This window comes from Bos indicus x Bos taurus, chromosome 3 (genome assembly GCF_003369695.1).
Source record: "Bos indicus x Bos taurus breed Angus x Brahman F1 hybrid chromosome 3, Bos_hybrid_MaternalHap_v2.0, whole genome shotgun sequence".
Classification (NCBI taxonomy): domain Eukaryota; kingdom Metazoa; phylum Chordata; class Mammalia; order Artiodactyla; family Bovidae; genus Bos; species Bos indicus x Bos taurus.
In genome coordinates this window covers 46,908,454-46,926,278 of record NC_040078.1, presented here as the reverse complement: position 1 = coordinate 46,926,278, position 17,825 = coordinate 46,908,454, and the positions used below count along the sequence as shown (strand labels likewise).

The window sequence follows — 17,825 nt, the reverse complement described above, 5'->3', positions numbered from 1 at the left end:
TAAAATTGGTGAATTTTTGTGCAGCCATTTTACAGTTGAGGATGGAAGGGAAAGCAACATTTTCGGCATATTATGCTTTATTATTTCAAGGAAGGTAAAATGCAACTGAAACACAAAAAAGGACTTGTGTAGTATATGGAGAAGGTGCTGTGCCTGGTCAAATGTGTCAAAAGTGGTTAATCGAAGTTTTCATGCTGGGGATTTTTTGCTGGATGAGTAGGTTGGGTAGACCAGTTGAAGTCCATAGTGATCAAATTGAGACATTCATTGAGAACAGTTGATATTACACACCATGTGGGAGATAGCTGACATACTCAAAATAGTCAGATCAAGCCTTGAAAATGGGTGGCACCAGCTTGGTTATGTTAATTGTTTTGATGTCTGGGTTCTACATAAATGAAAAAAACCTTCTTGATGCTGTTCTCTACTTGGACATAGTGAAAACGTTCTGTTTTTAAAACAAACTGTGACAAGCAGTGAAAAGTGGATACTGTACAATCAGGTGGAATGGAAGAGATTGTGGGACAAGAGAGTTGAAGTACCACCAGCCAAACACCAGTCTTCATCCAAAGAAAGTGATGTTGTATATATGGTGGGATTGGAAAGCAGTTATCTAATAAGAGCTCCCTCTGGGGAACCAAATGATTAATTTCAATAAATATTGCTACCAATTAGACCAACTGAAAGGAGCACCCAATAAAAAGTGTGTGGATTTATTCAACAGAAAATGCATAATCTTCTATCAGGATAATGCAATACCGCATGTTTATTTGATGACCAGGCCCCCCCCCCCCCAAAAAAAAAAAAAAAAACTATTACAACTTATCTGGAAAGTTCTGATTGATCAGCTGTATTCACCAGATATTGCACCTTTGGATTTCCATTTATTTTGGTCTTTACAAAATTCACCTAATGGAAAAGATTTCAATTCCCTAGAAGACTGTAAAAAGCACCTGGAACAGTTCTTTACTCAAAACAAGTTTTTAGTTATAGAATTATGAAGTTATGCCTGAAAAATGGCAGAAAATAGTGGAACAAAACCGTGAATGTGTTCAGTAAAGTTCTTGGTAAAAATGAAAAATGTGTCTTTTATTTTTACTTAAAAACGAATTTTTTGGTTAGACCAATACAATTACAGGGTTTTTTTTAAAGTTTATTGAAATAATTTTGTGTGTGGTTCTGCCATCACCCTAATAGTTAGATTTGTTTGTTACATTTTGATTTTCATTTTTAGGGAATAGTTTTTCACTTTGAATAAATTTTCCAGAGTTGCAAAACAAGCCACATTCATAGATGTCTTCTACTCCTGTTCATTCTACTTTGCTTATTGTATTCCCCTTACAAAGGGTTTCTACTTTCATTAATTTTTTGTTTATTCTTTTATTTAATAGAAGCAAATGTGAGTTTTTTCTGCATGCTCCCTCCTAGCATCTTAGAGAAAATATAGCACAGAATACACAGGGTTTAATATCTTGACTTTTTAACATAATGTTAAACATATCCTAGAAGGTAAATATACCCTGGAAATCACTTCATTGCTATATATGGAAAATCTTCTCATTTCTTTATACTGCTGGTTAAAATGCAGATTCCTCAGTTCCCCATAGCCTGCCCAGCATATTGAAATGCTTGGAATTTTGCTAGTCTGAGAAGTGAGATGGCATATATGTCTAGTATTAATTTTTTTTCTTTTCTTTTTTTTTTTAAACTGTGATCAAGATTAAGGGTAATTTTCATTTCATGTGCTGAAAACTAATCTCTTGCTGCTTATTTTATAAGTAACTTGTCTTTTAAAGTTTGTTATTACTCTGTGAGGTGTAGAGTCATTTTTTGGCTCAAATTTTTAAAAACTGTTCCAAAATCTTATCTGAATAAATAACAATTAGATTTTGTTCTGTTTTTCTCTTCTCTTACTTTCATTAAAATATCATGTTTGATCAAATATTACGATCTGTACAATTTCTTATTTTTGAAACTTATTGAGGTATTCATTACATAGTATGTGATCCACTTTTGTGACTTACACTCATAGATAAAAAGATATTTTCTGCTGAAAAATTTTAAAGTCTTATCTATTCTGTTTCTAATTCATCAAAAAATATTTTAGTTACTACACTGTTTAGGTGGGGATCCAATTTTATTTCTTTTTGCTTATATAGAGCTAGTCAGTTGAAATATGCAGTGTCTTTTTTTCTATTACCCGTATTACAGGGGTATGTATCAGTTCAGTTCAGTTTAGTCGCTCAGTCGTGTCCGAATCTTTGCGACCCCATGAATTGCAGCACGCCAGGCCTCCCTGTCCATCACCAACTCCCGGAGTTCACTCAGACTCAAGTCTTTCGAGTCCGTGATGCCATCCAGCCATCTCATCCTCTGTCGTCCCCTTCTCCTCCTGCCACCAATCCCTCCCAGCATCAGAGTCTTTTCAGTGAGTCAGCTCTTCGCATGAGGTGGCCAAAGTACTGGAGTTCCAGCTTTAGCATCATTCCTTCCAAAGAACACCCAGGGCTGATCTCCTTCAGAATGGACTGGTTGGATCTCCTTGCAGTCCATGGGACTCTCAAGAGTCTTCTCCAACACCACAGTTCAAAAGCATCAGTTCTTCGGCACTCAGCTTTCTTCACAGTCCAACTCTCACATCCATACACGACCACAGGAAAAACCATAGCCTTGACTAGACGGACCTTTGTTGGCAAAGTAATGTCTCTGCTTTTCAATATGCTATCTAGGTTGGTCATAACTTTTCTTCCAAGGAGTAAGCGTTTTTTAATTTCAGGGCTGCAGTCACCATCTGCAGTGATTTTGGAGCCCCCAAAAATAAAGTCTGACACTGTTTCCACTGTTTCCCCATCTATTTCCCATGAAGTGATGGGACCAGATCTTCATTTTTTGAAAGTTGAGTTTTCAGCCAACTTTTTCACTCTCCTCTTTAACCTTCATCAAGAGGCTTTTTAGTTCTTCTTCACTTTATGCCATAAGGGTGGTGTCATCTGCATATCTGAGGTTATTGATATTTCTCCCTGCAATCTTGATTCCAGCTTGTGCTTCTTCTAGCCCAGTGTTTCTCATGATGTACTCTGCATAGAAGTTAAAGAAGCAGGGTGACAGTATACAGCCTTGATGTACTCCTTTTCCTATTTGGAACCAGTCTGTTGTTCCATGTCCAGTTCTAACTGTTGCTTCCTGACCTGCATATAGGTTTCTCAAGAGGCAGGTCAGGTGGTCTGGTATTCCCATCCCTTTCAGAACTTTCCACAGTTTCTTGTGATCCACACAGTCAAAGGTTTTGGCATAGTCAATAAAGCAGAAATAGATGTTTTTCTGGAACTCTCTTGCTTTTTCCATGATCCAGCGGATGTTGGCAATTTGGTCTCTTGTTCCTCTGCCTTTTCTAAAACCAGCTTGAACATCTGGAAGTTCATGGTTCACGTATTGCTGAAGCCTGGCTTAGAGAATTTTGAGCATTACTTTACTAGCGTGTGAGATGAGTGCAATTGTGCGGTAGGGATATGTATATGTTAGTGTAAAGTCTAAGCCACTGTAACAAAATGCAAATGAAGAACATAGTGGCATAAATAGCCTAGAAGTTTATTTTTCATAAAAGTCCTGCAACTGTAAGAAAATGGTATCATTATGCTCCATGAGATTATTCACTGAGCTAAGTTTTTTTCATCTGGTTGCTTTCAGTTTTTTCCCTGAGCTTTTATTCTTATGTGCATGGATTAATGAGGTATAAGTAGCTATCTTTTTTTGTTTTGTCTCTTTTGTTGTCTTTTTGAAAAATCAAAAGCTTGATTTTATTGATCCTCTTTTGTGTGTCATTGTTAAATTTATTTTGTATTTTTATTGGTTGTGTGAGTTTGTGCTCTCATGGTGTTCAGCAGGTAGATTCCTCTCTTCGTGGAATCTTCAAAGTGAGAAATACTGGAGTGGGTTGCCATTTCCTTCTCCAGGGGATCTTCCCAATCCAGGGATTGAACCTGCATCTCTTACATCTCCTGTATTGGCAGGTGGATTCTTTACCACTTGCATCACCTGGGAAGTCCATATTCATGTATAGAAATACTCAATATTGTCAGGTGTCACTTCTTCCCAAAATGATCTATAGAGTCAGTGCAATCCCAGTCAAAATTCCAGCAAGTTATTATATGGGTATCAACATATTGATTGTGAAGTTTATATGGAGAAGCAAAAACTCCAGAATAGCCAACACAGTATTGAAGGAGAATAACAAAGTTGGAGGACTGATACTACTCAACTTCAAGATTTAATATGAAGCTACAGTAATCAAGGCAGCCTGGTTTTCGTGAAACAGAATAGAGAGCCCAGCATAGAGCCCCCTATAAATATAGTCAAACCTATTTTTGACAAAGAGGCAAAGGCAAAACAGTGGAGCAAAGATAGTCTTTCTGACAGGTGCTAGTGGAACAACTGAAATCCATGTGCAAAAGAATGAATTGAGACAGACGTTAAACTTTTCACAAAAATTAACTCAAGGTGGATCATAGACCTAAATATAAAATGCTAAACTATAAAATTTTTAGAAAATAATGTGGGAGAAAAATCTCGATAATTAGGTACAAAGGTATCTTTTCAGGTACAACACCAAAGACATAATCCAAGAAAGAAATAATTGATTAGCTGGACTTGATTAAAATCAGTAATTTTTTTGTCTGTGAAATATATCTAGAAGACAAGCCACAGACTTGGAGAAAATACTTGCAAATAATACACGGAGCAAAGGGCTATTATCTAAAATACCCAGAACTTTCAAACTCAGCAGTAAGAAAGCAACCTGATTAGAAAGTGGACCAAAAAATTTGACACCTCACCAAAGAAGATATACAGATGGCAGATACACATATGAAAAGATGCTCCACATCATATGTCATAAAGTAAATGCAAACGGAAACAACAGTGAAATACTGCTACACTATCAGAATAGCCAAAATACTGTTTCAGAATAGTTAAAACACTGGCACCCGTAAAGGCCGGGGAGGATATTGAGTGTCAGGAAATCTCATAGATTCCTGGTGGGAATGCAGAATTATATAGCCACTTTGGAAAACAAATTAGCTGTTTTTACAAAGCTGAACATACTTGTACTATATGATCCCATAACCTCTTGATATTTATTCAAAGGTGTTGAAAACTTACGTATACACAGAAACCTGCACATGTATCTTAACAGCAGCTTTATTCATAATTGCCAAAACATGAAATCAATCAAGATGTCCTACTTCAGTAGGTGAATGGATTAGTAAACTGTGGTACATAACAATGTGGTATTTATCAGCAGTAAAACAAAATGAATTTTCAAGCGATGAAAAGGCATGGGGGTACCTGGTAGCATAAATGCAGATTACTAAATGGAAGAAGCCAATTGAGAATGCTGCATACTGTAAGATTCCACCTGTATTCTGAAAAAGGCAAAACTATGGAGACAACAAAATTCAGGAGGTTGGAAGGAGTTTGGATGAAAATAGCCAGAGCACAGAGGATTTTGGGGGTAGTAAAAATAATGTTAAAAAAAAAATGTTAAAAGATGGATATATGTTACTACACATTTGTCCAGACCCACTGAATGTACAGTATTAAACCTTAATTAAAGTATTAAACTGGACTTTGGGTGATTATGATACATTAATAATCTTTGGTAATAAATGTACCAGTCTGGTGGAGGATGCTGATAATGGAGGAGGCTGTGCATGTGTGGTGGCAGGGAGTATATGAGAAATCTGTTCCTTCTCAATTTTATTTTAAATTTAACAAGTGTTCTAAAAAAATTAAAAAGAAAACAAACTAGGAAACATTTTTGTTGTTGATAGTTAACCAGTAATGTTTATCAGCAGTTCTTAAACTTTAGCATTCATTAGAAGCACCTGGAGGGCTTGTTAAGGAACTTAGGTTGTTGGATCCTGTCTCCATTGTTTTCTTCAGTAGGTCTAGGATGGATCTGAGAACATATTTCGCTAAGGAAATTTCCAGGTTTTTTATATTGCTCTAGGGACCACAATTTAAGGATCTCTTAAGTATCTAATTCTGTATGTCATGTCCTTATAAAACAGTGCCATGCTGTATCTTCCATATCTTGATTAAAAAATTAAAGATGATGTAAATGTGACTTGATACTGTGTTTTTATTTTTCTTCTTGTATGTCTCTGAGCTTGATGTTAATAAATAGTTCGATTTTAAAACAATGAGGACAATGACATACGAATATTTATCATTTTTATATTGTAATACAGCTTATTAAAGAATGAGTTTAACACTGATTAGCATGAAGTTTATGGTTAATTAGAATTGTTTTGGACTTTCTGAAATGCTCTGATAAATTATCTCCTTTGTATATTTTTTTTTCCATTTTGGTAGTTGTATTCAACTTCGTACTGTTTGTCTAAATCAGCTAGTATTGATTTAGTTATTTTAAATATTGCTTACCAATGTATGTAAGTATACACATACTTCAAATAGGCAAAACAGTTGATTTAGCTGTTTTAAATATTAGTGTGCTCATATGTACTTTTGTAAGTACGCACATTACGTACGTACACTTAAAAACAGCTGAAACAACATTGCTTGGTTTGAACAAATTGTGTAGTTCTAAGAACATATGAACATACGATTCATGTGATTTTTCTTTAAAGGATTTGAAAACATGATTGTCTCTTCTTATATTGGCAGAAAGAAATTTCTCATTCCATAGATTTTGCCTTTGCTTACAGTGTTCTAGCCATTGAAACATACACCTGTTTAATTTCAATGATTATGAAGATGAGTTGTCCAGATCATTAGTGTGAAGTTCTCATTTTCTGAAGACCTGAGTTATCTGGATGAGTAAAGGATATGAGGTTGAAGGATTCGGAGTGTCTGTGAGAAAGTTCAACTGCTTTGGTATTTGCTTATTAAAAAATTGATGTAGTTTTCCAAAGCTTTTAATTATGAAACCTGGTCATTTTTCCTATTTATTGCCTTTTGGACTTGGGTTAATGGAAGGAAGGACCTACTGTTGGCTTTGTGAGAAAGGAAGTTACGGATAGGAGAGTGGAGTTAACTTATTGTTTCAGGAATTAAATTTTTTTTTATTCCCAGTAGTGTAACACCTGACATTTTTCAGTGACACTATTTGAAAAGTTACAGAGAAGTGACTTTCAGATTAACATTTTTAAATTTAAAGGGGTCTTACACTAATTTGTTCTTGTTTTTATAGAGAGGATCTGACGAACTACTCTCAGGCAGTGTTCTCAGTAGTCCAAACTCTAACATGACCAGCATGGTGGTTACAGGTAAGTGTTACTCTCCTAACAGTCTCATTATTTGCCATTTTGCAGGGCAGAATGTTACAAGTTTGGTGTGCTTTACCAGAGTAGCCTTTGTTTTTAAATGCTTTGTGTTGAAACATTTTAGAGGAAATTTTGCTGTAGTAGATATGTATCAAGTGGAAAAAAAAACTGAAGTGGGTGTCTTGTGGTCAAGTAATTAAATCTTACAGCTTTTTTTTTTTAATGACAAATGTAACCTTTTTTTTCTTTCATTTACAAGTTTCCTCACTCTCACTTTTTGTACTTGCGTGTTTAGCTTTCATGTTTCTTTGTCATAAAATATTTTTACTGTAAGTGTTTCTTCTCAGTCCCACAAATCCTACAGCCCCAAGTACAAGATTCAGTTGCATAGTTGTCTTTTTTATGTGGTTTCAATATGTTTCTTTGCTGTAACAGTATTTTAATTCTTTGAATTGACTTCCTTTATTTACTTGAAAATGTAAGATTTGTTTAATCTTCACGGGGTATTTAAACTTTATATGTTTGAAATAATTGGTTGGTTGTATTGTCTGTCTGTAAATATGTGGACCAATATTTAGATCTTAGATTTTTGGCCACTGGACAAAATTTGAATCCGATGATGAATGAATTAGTTTGCTTTATAACTGTACATTTTATGTTATTTACCTTAACCAAGGTTTCTTTTTACTAAACCCTTTCCTAAATTACTTGTTTGAGGAATCAAATTGGGCAATGTAAAGATTGTAAAGGAATGAAAGCATTTTGATTTTCTTTAGATAACCACACCCATGTATATGTACACCTCAGTGCACACACACAGACCCTGCAAGTTAAATACAAATTACAATGAAGTATTCTCCAAATATAGTTATAATAATGATACGATGAATTTTTCTTCACATTGTCATTACTGAGTTTTCCATGTCACAATTACAAAACAAAATTACTAGGCCATGATTTTGAAAGTCAGGGTACCATGTGCAAATAATTGAACAAACAAGCCCAGATGTCTGTATCTCTGCCAGTTTCATTTTTTTGAAACTACGTTTAATGATGGATAATGGAAATGTTTTAAAAACTGATTCGTAGGGCTGTGACAGACTACTGGTAGCAGCCTTTCCTTCTTTCCATCTTCCCTCAAAATGGAAAACTATAAAATAGAGTAAAATATGTAGGACAGCTGTTGTCTGGAATTGATGAGTAAATAGTATAGGATGGTGATCCTTGAGATAAAGGAAACATGTGAAATGAACCTCATAGTTTGGCTTTTCTCCTTTGAGGTACCCTACTGTTGTAGCACATGGAGGTAGAACCCAAGCAGAGCATGAAGGTTTCACTGTGCTGAAGAGAATAAGATTGGTATTCAGAGCTTCTGAGCTATTTGGAATTTATGGAGGAGGATCCTGAAAAAGGAATTCGTCCAAGGGTTTGGGCATAGGTCAGAGGGCAGAATTCAGTGTAGGGATTCAAAATCAGAATTTTGAATAATGACTGGACTGCATATGTGCAGGTTAACACACTCATGGTCTGTCAGGAATGACCTACTGTGGGGCTGAGAGTTAGAATGGTGATTCCATAGATTGTACAGTGCTCTGAGACATTGGAGTTCTGGGAAGTTAGAATGTATACATCTTGTGGATTACCTCAAACATTCTGTTTAGGCTGCAGAATGCTCAGGCTTTCAGAGAAAGGATCATACACTAATACTAATAGTAAGTGACAATCATAAGACTAAGGGACTGTGATAGTCCAGTCTGACAAGACGTGAAGAATTCACCAGTAATTTAATTGCCTGCCTAAATAAAACAGTATCCCCTAAGGGAGACAACATGATTCAGTCTTCCCACAATTATCCACAATATCCTACCTACGTCAAATGTTAAAATCATGTAAAGAACCATTCAATAAGAATAGACCTCAAAATGACCTAAATACTGGAATTTGCAGACAGAGACTATAAGTATTTTTAAAGCTGTAAAAGAAAATATTGAAAGAATAAACATGGAAGAATGTGTTGAGAAAGCTATAAAGAAAGTATATAGAAATGCTGTAACTGAAAAATACAATATTCACACCATATTTGGAATGGAAAATTCACTGATTGAGACTAACAGAAGTTTGGAGACAACTGAAGAAAGGTTAGTGAACTTGAGTACAGATTGACAGAAAGTATTCAGTTTCCAGAGAGAATAAAAGTATGTCTTTGGATGATCAGGCAGTCTAACGTATGTGTCCTTGGAGTTTTCAGAGAGGGAATGAAGAGAATGTTGCCAAATAATGTCTATAATTGAAGCATTAATAACTGAAAATGTCTAAAATCTGAAGAAAAATGCCAGGTAGGATAAGAAAAAAGAAACATTTTGTTGTTCAGTCACTAAGTCATGTCAGCCTCTTTGTGACCCCGTGGACTGCATTACTCCAGGCATCCCTGTCCTTCACCAGCTCCCAGAGTTTGCTCAAACTCATGTCCATTGAGTCAGTGATGCCATCCAACTGTCTCATCCTCTTGTCGCCCCCTTCTTCTGCCCTCAGTCCTTGCCAGCATCAGAATCTTTTCTAATCAGTAGGTTCTAGACATCAGGTGACCAGCGTATTGAAGCTTCAACAAAGATGCATAGTTAAAAGCTAGTACAAATTTGGAGGACTGACTCCTGTTTTGAAGTTATTGTAAACCCTAAAGTAATCAAAACAATATTATATTAACGTAAAGATACATAGATGAGTAGAACAGAATAGAGAGTCCAAGAAAAAAGCCACACAATTATGGACAACCGGTTTTTGACAAAGGTACAAAGGCAGTTCAGTAGAGGGGAAAAAATAGATTTTTCAGCAGAGTTGTATAACAGTAGGATATCCATATGCTGCCAACAGCAACAGCAGCAGCAAACTTGTTGGATCTATGTTTTGTTTAGTTGTTAATTTGACCCCAAAAGCATGGTCTGTGAGAGAACAAATGGGATTTGATCAGTTTTAAAAACTTAACATTATTCAAAATACAGTTAAGAGAATAAAAAGACAAGCCATAGAGTGGCAGACATCTTTACAAAGCATGCAGTTGATAAAGGATTTTTATCCAGAATAAAAATTAAAGTGAGACAACATTGCCTGTCTCTACAACAGCTAATATTTTAAAGAATGACCATACTAAGTGTTGAAAAAGATGTGAGGGTACTGTAACACTCATATACTGTTGATGGGAATGTAAAATTTAGAACTATTTTGGAAAACAGGTTGGCAGTTTCTTAAAAACGTTAAACATTTACAGTATGATCCAACTTTGTTTCCTAGGTACTTAACCCAAGAAAAATGGTAGCATATACTCATCACACATGTAAATGTTTATAGTAGTTTTATTTGTAATATCTAAAGCCTAGAACAACCCAAGGGTCCATCAGTGATGAATGGATAAATGAATGACTCTTTTGGCATTGAATTTCATGAATACAGTGAAATGCTGCTCAGCCATATAGAGTGACCTATTGTTCTATGAGCTTCGCTAGTGGCTCAGTGGTAAAGAACCCGCCTGCCAATACAGGAGGTGTGGGTTCCATTCCTGGGTTGAGAAGATCCCCTGGAGAATGAAGTGGCAACCTACTCCAGTATTCTTGCTTGGGAAATCCCATGGACAGAGGAGTCTGATGGGCTACGGTCTGTGGTGTTGCAACAGAGTCAGACCCAACTTAGCAACTAAACAACAACAAAGCAAAGGGCATGGGGCGGGGGGAGCGGGGAAGGGGAGGAGGGGATTGTAAAGGACATAAGGAATTTGGAGATGATGGATATGTATATTCTTTTATGCTGAAGGTTTCATAGATGTAAGCATATGTCAAAACTTGTCAGACGATTGTAGCTTTATATGAAGCTTATTTTACGTGAATCATACCTCAGAGACACTGTTTAAAATGAAAAACCCGTAGAGGAATTAAAATGGAATACTGTCAAATATTGCAAGAGCAGAACAACAAAACACTGGACAGTTAGAAAATTAATGGGTAGATGTTAAACCCAGTCATAAATCTCTAAATGTAAATTGGCTAAACTAACATAGTCTCATAGTAACCATTGGTTATATAAGGCTGTAGAGCATGCAAAATGTGACTACTCTTAATTGATAAGTGAATGGGTGTGTGCTTCAAAGACGTAGTACTGAAAAAATAAGGATGTAAAACATCTCAAAAAATTTTAAAACTACTGATTATATGTTGATGTGGTGGCTCAGATTGTAAAGAATCTGCCTGCAATGCAAGAGACCCAGGTTCGATCCCTGGGTCGGCAAGATCCCCTGGAGAAGGAAATGGCAAATCAATCCAGTGTTCTTGCCTGGAGAATTCCATGGACAGAGGAGAGAAGCCTGGTGGGCTATAGTCCATGGGGTTGCAAAGAGTCAAACATGACTGAGTGACTAACACTTCACTTTCACAGGAATATTTCAGATATATTGAGTTAAAATATATATCAAAGTTAATTTCACTTTCTTTAACTTCTCCGTACGGTTACTAGAAACTTAAAAGTATGTGACTTATATATATTTTTTGGATATTAGTGGTCTAAGAAGTTCAATTAAAAGACAAAGTCATAGTGGATTAAAAAGTACTACCTAACTACACTCTCTACTGCTGAAGTCAGGTTAAAGTACAGAGATACAGATTGGAAAATATTTCATGCAGATAGTAAGCACAGGAAAGTTTGTGTAATTGTATTGACATCAGATGAATTGGAATTCAAGACAAGGAGTATCAGTTGTATTGGTATAAAAAGACATATTTCTTAGTGTCAAAAGGGTCAATATATTGGAAAACAACGTTCCTTAATCTGTATATTAGTAATAACAGTTCAAGAACATTTTAAAAATGACAAAAAGAGAAATCTACAATTTTAAATTTAAAACTGGACATTTTAATATTGTTCATAGTAATCAAGAAGACAAATCAATCTTAAAATATACATAGAAGATTTGAACAGTGCTGTTGGCTCGGCTTAACTTATATTTATAAAACATGCAGTAACTGAAGAATAACTTTTTAAGCCAATATAGGATATTCAACATGATTTTAAAATAACTTACAGTAAATTTCAAATGATAGAAAGCTGCGTCTCATTATCCTAGGAGTTAACTAGAAATAAAAAACAGTAAGAAATCTAGGAAATTACCAAATATTTAGAAATTTCCATAATTCTGTACAGCACATGATTCATAGGATATTTCTGACTGAGTGAAAATGAAAACATAACAAAATTGTATTTCCTTGGAATATAGAAGAAATATAGAAATATTCCCCACATCACCTCCAAGAAGTGCGTGGGGGGAAATAGTTTTGTACCTATATTAGATACTTATCTCTTATCTACCTTTGTTGGCTCTATGAGCTTAAAAATATTAAAAAAAATAATGGTTTGAAATTCCTTTCGAGAAAGAAAAGTGAGAGTGAAGTCACTCAGTCATGTCCGACCCTTAGCGACCCCATGGACTGCAGCCTACCAGGCTCCTGTGTCCATGGGATTCTCCAGGCAAGAGTAATGGAGTGGGGTGCCATTTCCTTCTCCAGTGCATGAAAGTGAAAAGTGAAAGTGAAGTCGCTCAGTCGTGTCTGACCCTTAGTGACACCATGGACTGCAGCCTACCAGCCTCCTACGTCCATGGGATTCTCCAGGCAAGAGTACTGGAGTGGGGTGCCATTTAAGAAAAAACATAAATTACTGGTAGCAGTAGTGGAAGTGGCGGTATTACTATAGATCCTATACCGTGATCTATAGATCCTTGTTATAGGAAAATAAGACAGTATTACAGGCATCAGTAATGCCAATAAATTCAACAAATGAAATAGAGAGTTTCCTTTATAAATCTAGTTTAAAAAACCAATATTTTAGATTACCTCTCTATATGTCAATAGATAGTATTGTAGGCATCAGTAATGCCAATAAATTCAACAAGTGAACTAGACAAATTCCCTTACAAATCTAGTTTAAAAAACTGATAATAGTAGATTCCCTCTTATATGTTATTATAGATATAGGTTATCTTTATATCTATTATCAAAATTGAATTTTTAATTAAAGTGTTAGTCTCTCAGTTGTCTCTGAGTCTTTGCTTTGTGACCCTGTGGACTATAGCCTGCCAGGCCCCACTGTCCATGGAATTCTACAGGCAGGAATACTGGAGTGGGTAGCTGTTCCCTTCTCCGTGGGATCTTCCCAGCCCAGGGATCAAACCTGGGTTTCCTGCATTGAAGGCAGATTCTTTACTGTCTGAGCCACCAGGAAAGCCCTAAGTTATTTTTCCACAAAGATTACTCAAGCATAGGTGATTTCACTGGTCAGTGGTTTTCTCTTGAAGGTGGTTTTACTCGGGTATAGGTGGTTTCACTGTTGAATTGTATGAAATGTCAAAGAAATAATAGCCATCTTTTAACCTTTTAGACAAAGAGAAGAATGCTCTTTAATTCACTTTATGAAGCTACTGAAATAATCTAACAAAGATAATATAAGAAATACAGATTTCACACTAATACTTTTCATTTACATAAATGTGGACATTCTTCACAAGATATTAGCAAATCACATTCAGCAGTATGTAAAAGATAATTCATGATGACTAATTGAGATTTACCCCTTGATTGTAGGGTTTATCAGTGGCAAATGAACTCTACATAATCACAGTAATAGAATAACAGAGGGGAAAAAATCATCCAGTTAATAGAAGCAGAAAAAGCATTTGACAAAAAATACAGCATCTACTCATGGTAAAAAGTTCTCAGAAAGCTAACAAGAAAAGGGACCTTCTGCAGGATACACAGAGGGATCTACTAAGAGCCTACAACAAATTTCATTCGTGATAATGGAACACTGAATATTTTCTTCTTAAAATTAGGAATGAAGTAAGGATGTGTCTTCCCTGAATATTTCTAGCTTTTACTTTCTTTAAGGCAAGCAAAATAAATAAAAAGCATAAAGTTTAGAAAGGAAGAAGTAAAACTGTCTTATTCATAGTCAACATGATTTTTAAAATAGAAAACTCAAAGGAATCCAGGTGATTTTTTAGAACAGATACAGGATACAGTTCAACATACAAAGATAGTTTTTTCTGATAGTCTTAGCAAATTTTTGGACAATGAACTTTTTAAAAATCCATTTATGGAAACTTTAGAAAGAAAAAATATCAAGAAATTTAACAAAAAGTTGCATGTGTTATACTAAGGAGACTGAACTTTTTTAGAAAAGATTTACACTTTAGAAAGGATTTTTGTTCTGTTTGGTTTTTTTTTTTTTTTTTTTTTAGAAGGCAGAGGCAAATTGGAGATATCAGGGTCCTTAATTTTAGAGTCTGAGAAGTAGAATATGGAGAAAATGATGTATCAAGAAATTAGAAGAATTTCTGAGTTGGGAAGTAGACTTTGATAGAAGTATTAAGAGTTTTAGCCTGGAATCACTGGGTAATGGATAGTACAGTAGTTCCATTAACAAAAGGAACAAAGTAGAGAAAGTGATTTGATTTTGTTGAAAAGAAAGAACAATCTGTTAATTGTCTTCCTTTTTTTAAAGTATGTTTAGAATAACAATACTTTATGACTAAAGAATGAATCAAGTCTTTTTGTCATGATGGAATAAAGTTTCTTAAAGCCTGTTTTTAACATAAGAAATTTATATGCATGCAGTTTATTTTACCTTTTCTGAACAGAGGAAACGTTGAGTTTTAAAATTTCTGTGTTTTTTCTAACATAGATGAGGGTAGGGTCTGTGTATATGCAGACAGATGCCAATTTGAATCATTAAGACCTTTGAAAACCAGTAGCTGTACTTAGCTAGAAAAATATACAGTTGTCATCCAAATGTCTCAAAAACAGACTTTACAGACAAATATTACTAGGACATTTTTATGATTGTCAGATGCAAAATAGTATTTCATTTTTATGTTCCAGCTTTTTCCATGTCTGTTGTAATTGACTTTACTATATAGAATTCTTGTTTCCAATAGCATGTCTCAGCAGCCTTTCCCTGTCTAGACTGTCTTCCTCTACAGCTGTATTTCTGTCAAAGAAAAAAAGAATTTTGTAAGTGGGGGAAGTTAATGTTATTAGAAACTTAGTCTTGGGGAAATAATCTTACTCAAAACTATTTTGTATTAAACTAGTTTCTTTAGAAGTTAAACATTTCAAAGACACAGCTCTAATGGATTGGAATTGGATTTTATTGGAAGGAATGTGTAATTATTTGAAAGTGGGGAGGAGGCTTGACAGTGGTAAGATAGGGTCTTTCTTGAGTCCATTTTATATAGGTACAGAAATGAGATACCTCTTTAAGTTAGGTATATTTCTGCCAGTGCTGCTGTTAATCTGTAGCATCAGGATTTTGCTGAAAGTATGACTTTTTATTTCATTATGTGAATCATTTTACAGATTCTGTTACATGTTACTCAGAACTGTTTGAGATATGTCTGTTTTAACTTTTATATACAGACGTTTTTGATATGATGTCATTTTATTTTATTGTAACGTTTTGAAAATATTCCAGCACGTTGTTTCAGTTTGAATCTCTATAAGGGTCCTAACAACATGTCCTCCTGCATAGAGGTGATGAGAGCCTTCCTCTAATATAGTCTGCATGCTTAGTCGGTCAGTCGTCAGTCATGTCTGACTATTTGTGACCCTATGGAATGTAGCCTGCCAGGCTCTTCTGTCCTTGGAATTCTACAGGCAAGAATACTGGAGTGGGTTGCTATTTGCTCCTCCAGGGTATCTTCCCGACCCAGGGTTGAACCCACATTTTCTCCTGTATTGGCAGGTGGATTCTTTACAACTGAGCCACCTGGGAATCCCCTTTGTTGGCCAGTCACTCAGTCACGTCCAACTGTTTGCAGCACGCCAGGTTTCCCTGTCCTTCACCGACTTGCAGAGTTTGCTCAAACTCATGCCCGTTGAGTTGGTGATATCATCCAAGCATCTCATCCTCTGTCATCCCTTTCTCCTCCTTTCCCAGCATTAGGGTCTTTTCTAATAAGTTGGCTCCTTGCATCAGGAATATTCATTGGAAGGACTGATTCTGAAGCCACAGTACTGGAGCTTCCAAATCAGTCCTTCCAGTGAATATTCAGAATTGATTTCCTTTAGCATTGACTGGTTTTATCTCCTTGCAGTCCAAAGGACTCTCAGGAGCCTTTCCAACATCACAATTCAAAAGCATGAATTCTTTGGTGCTCAGCCTTCTTTATGGTCCAACTCTCTTATCCGTACATGACTCCTGGAAAAACATGCACAGCCTTAACGATACCGACCTTTGTCAGCAAAGTAACGTCTCTACTTTTTAATACACTAAGCTTGTCATTGCTTTTCTTCGAAGGAGCAAGCATCTTTTAATTTCATTGCTCCAGGCACCATCTGCATTGATGTTGGAGCCCAAAAAGATAAAGTCTGTTACTGTTTTCATTGTTTCCCCATTTATTTGCCATGAAGTGATAGGACCGGATGCCATGATCTTTGATTTTGAATGTTGAGTTTTAAGCCAGCTTTTTCACTCTCCATCAAGAGGCTCTTTTGTTCCTCCTCATTTTCTACCATATGGTTGGTGTCACCTGCATATCTGAGGTTATTGGTATTTCTTCCTGCAGTCTTGATTCCAGCTTGTGCTCCATCCAGTCCAGCATTTCTCATGATGTATTCTGCATATAAGTTAAATAAACAGGGTGACAGTATACAGCATTGACATACTCCTTGGCTCAATTTTGAACCAGTCCGTTGTTCCATGTCTGGTTCTAACTGTTGCTTCTTGACCTGCATACAGGGTTTGCAGAGGCAGGTAAGGTAGTCTGGTATTCCATTCTCTTTAAGAATTTTCCACAGTTTGTTGTGATCCACATAGCCAAAGCCTTTAGTGTAGTCAGTGAAGCAGATGTTCTTCTAGAATTCTCTTGCCTTTTCCGTGATCCAAAGAATGTTGGCGGTTTGATCCCTGGTTCCTCTTGTGTTTTCTAAATCCAACTTGAACATTCAACGTACTATTGAAGCCTAGCTCGGAGAATTTTGAGCATTACTTAGCTTGCATGTGAAATGAGTGCAATTGTGCAGTAGTTTGAACATTGTTTGGCATTACCTTTCTTTGGGATTGGAATGAAAACTGACCTTTTCTAGTCTTGTGGCCACTGCTGAGTTTTCTAAATTTGTTGGCACATTGAGTGCAGCACTTGAACAGCATCATCTTTTAGGATGTGAAATAGCTCAGCTGGAATTCCATCACCTCCACTAGCTTTGTTCGTAGTAATGCTTCCTAAGGCCCACTTGACTTCGCACTCCAGGATGCCTGGCCCTAGGTGAGTGATCCCACCATCGTGGTTATCTGGGTCATGAAAATCTTTTTTGTATAGTTCTTCTGTGTATTCTTGCCATCTCCTCTTAATGTCTTCTGCCTTTGTTAGGTCCTTTATTGTGCCCGTCTTTCCATGAAATGTTCCCTTGGTATCTCTAATTTTCTTGCAGAGATCTCTAGTCTTTCTCCTTCTGTTTTCCTCTATTTCTTTGCATTGTTCACTTAAAAAGGCTTTCTTATTTCTCC

The 17,825-nt window shown here is 35.9% G+C and overlaps 1 protein-coding gene across 5 annotated transcripts in view; it reads left to right on the top strand.

Annotated features, from left to right (window-relative positions):
- The window catches only part of PTBP2 (polypyrimidine tract binding protein 2), an 85,728-nt gene that overhangs the window by 19,723 nt on the left and 48,180 nt on the right, over positions 1-17,825 (top strand). For all 5 annotated transcript variants that reach the window (XM_027536433.1, XM_027536432.1, XM_027536435.1 and 2 more), the window contains exon 3: positions 7,211-7,286. In XM_027536433.1, the coding sequence (XP_027392234.1) occupies positions 7,211-7,286 (76 nt within the window). The remainder of the gene's footprint in view (positions 1-7,210; positions 7,287-17,825) is intronic.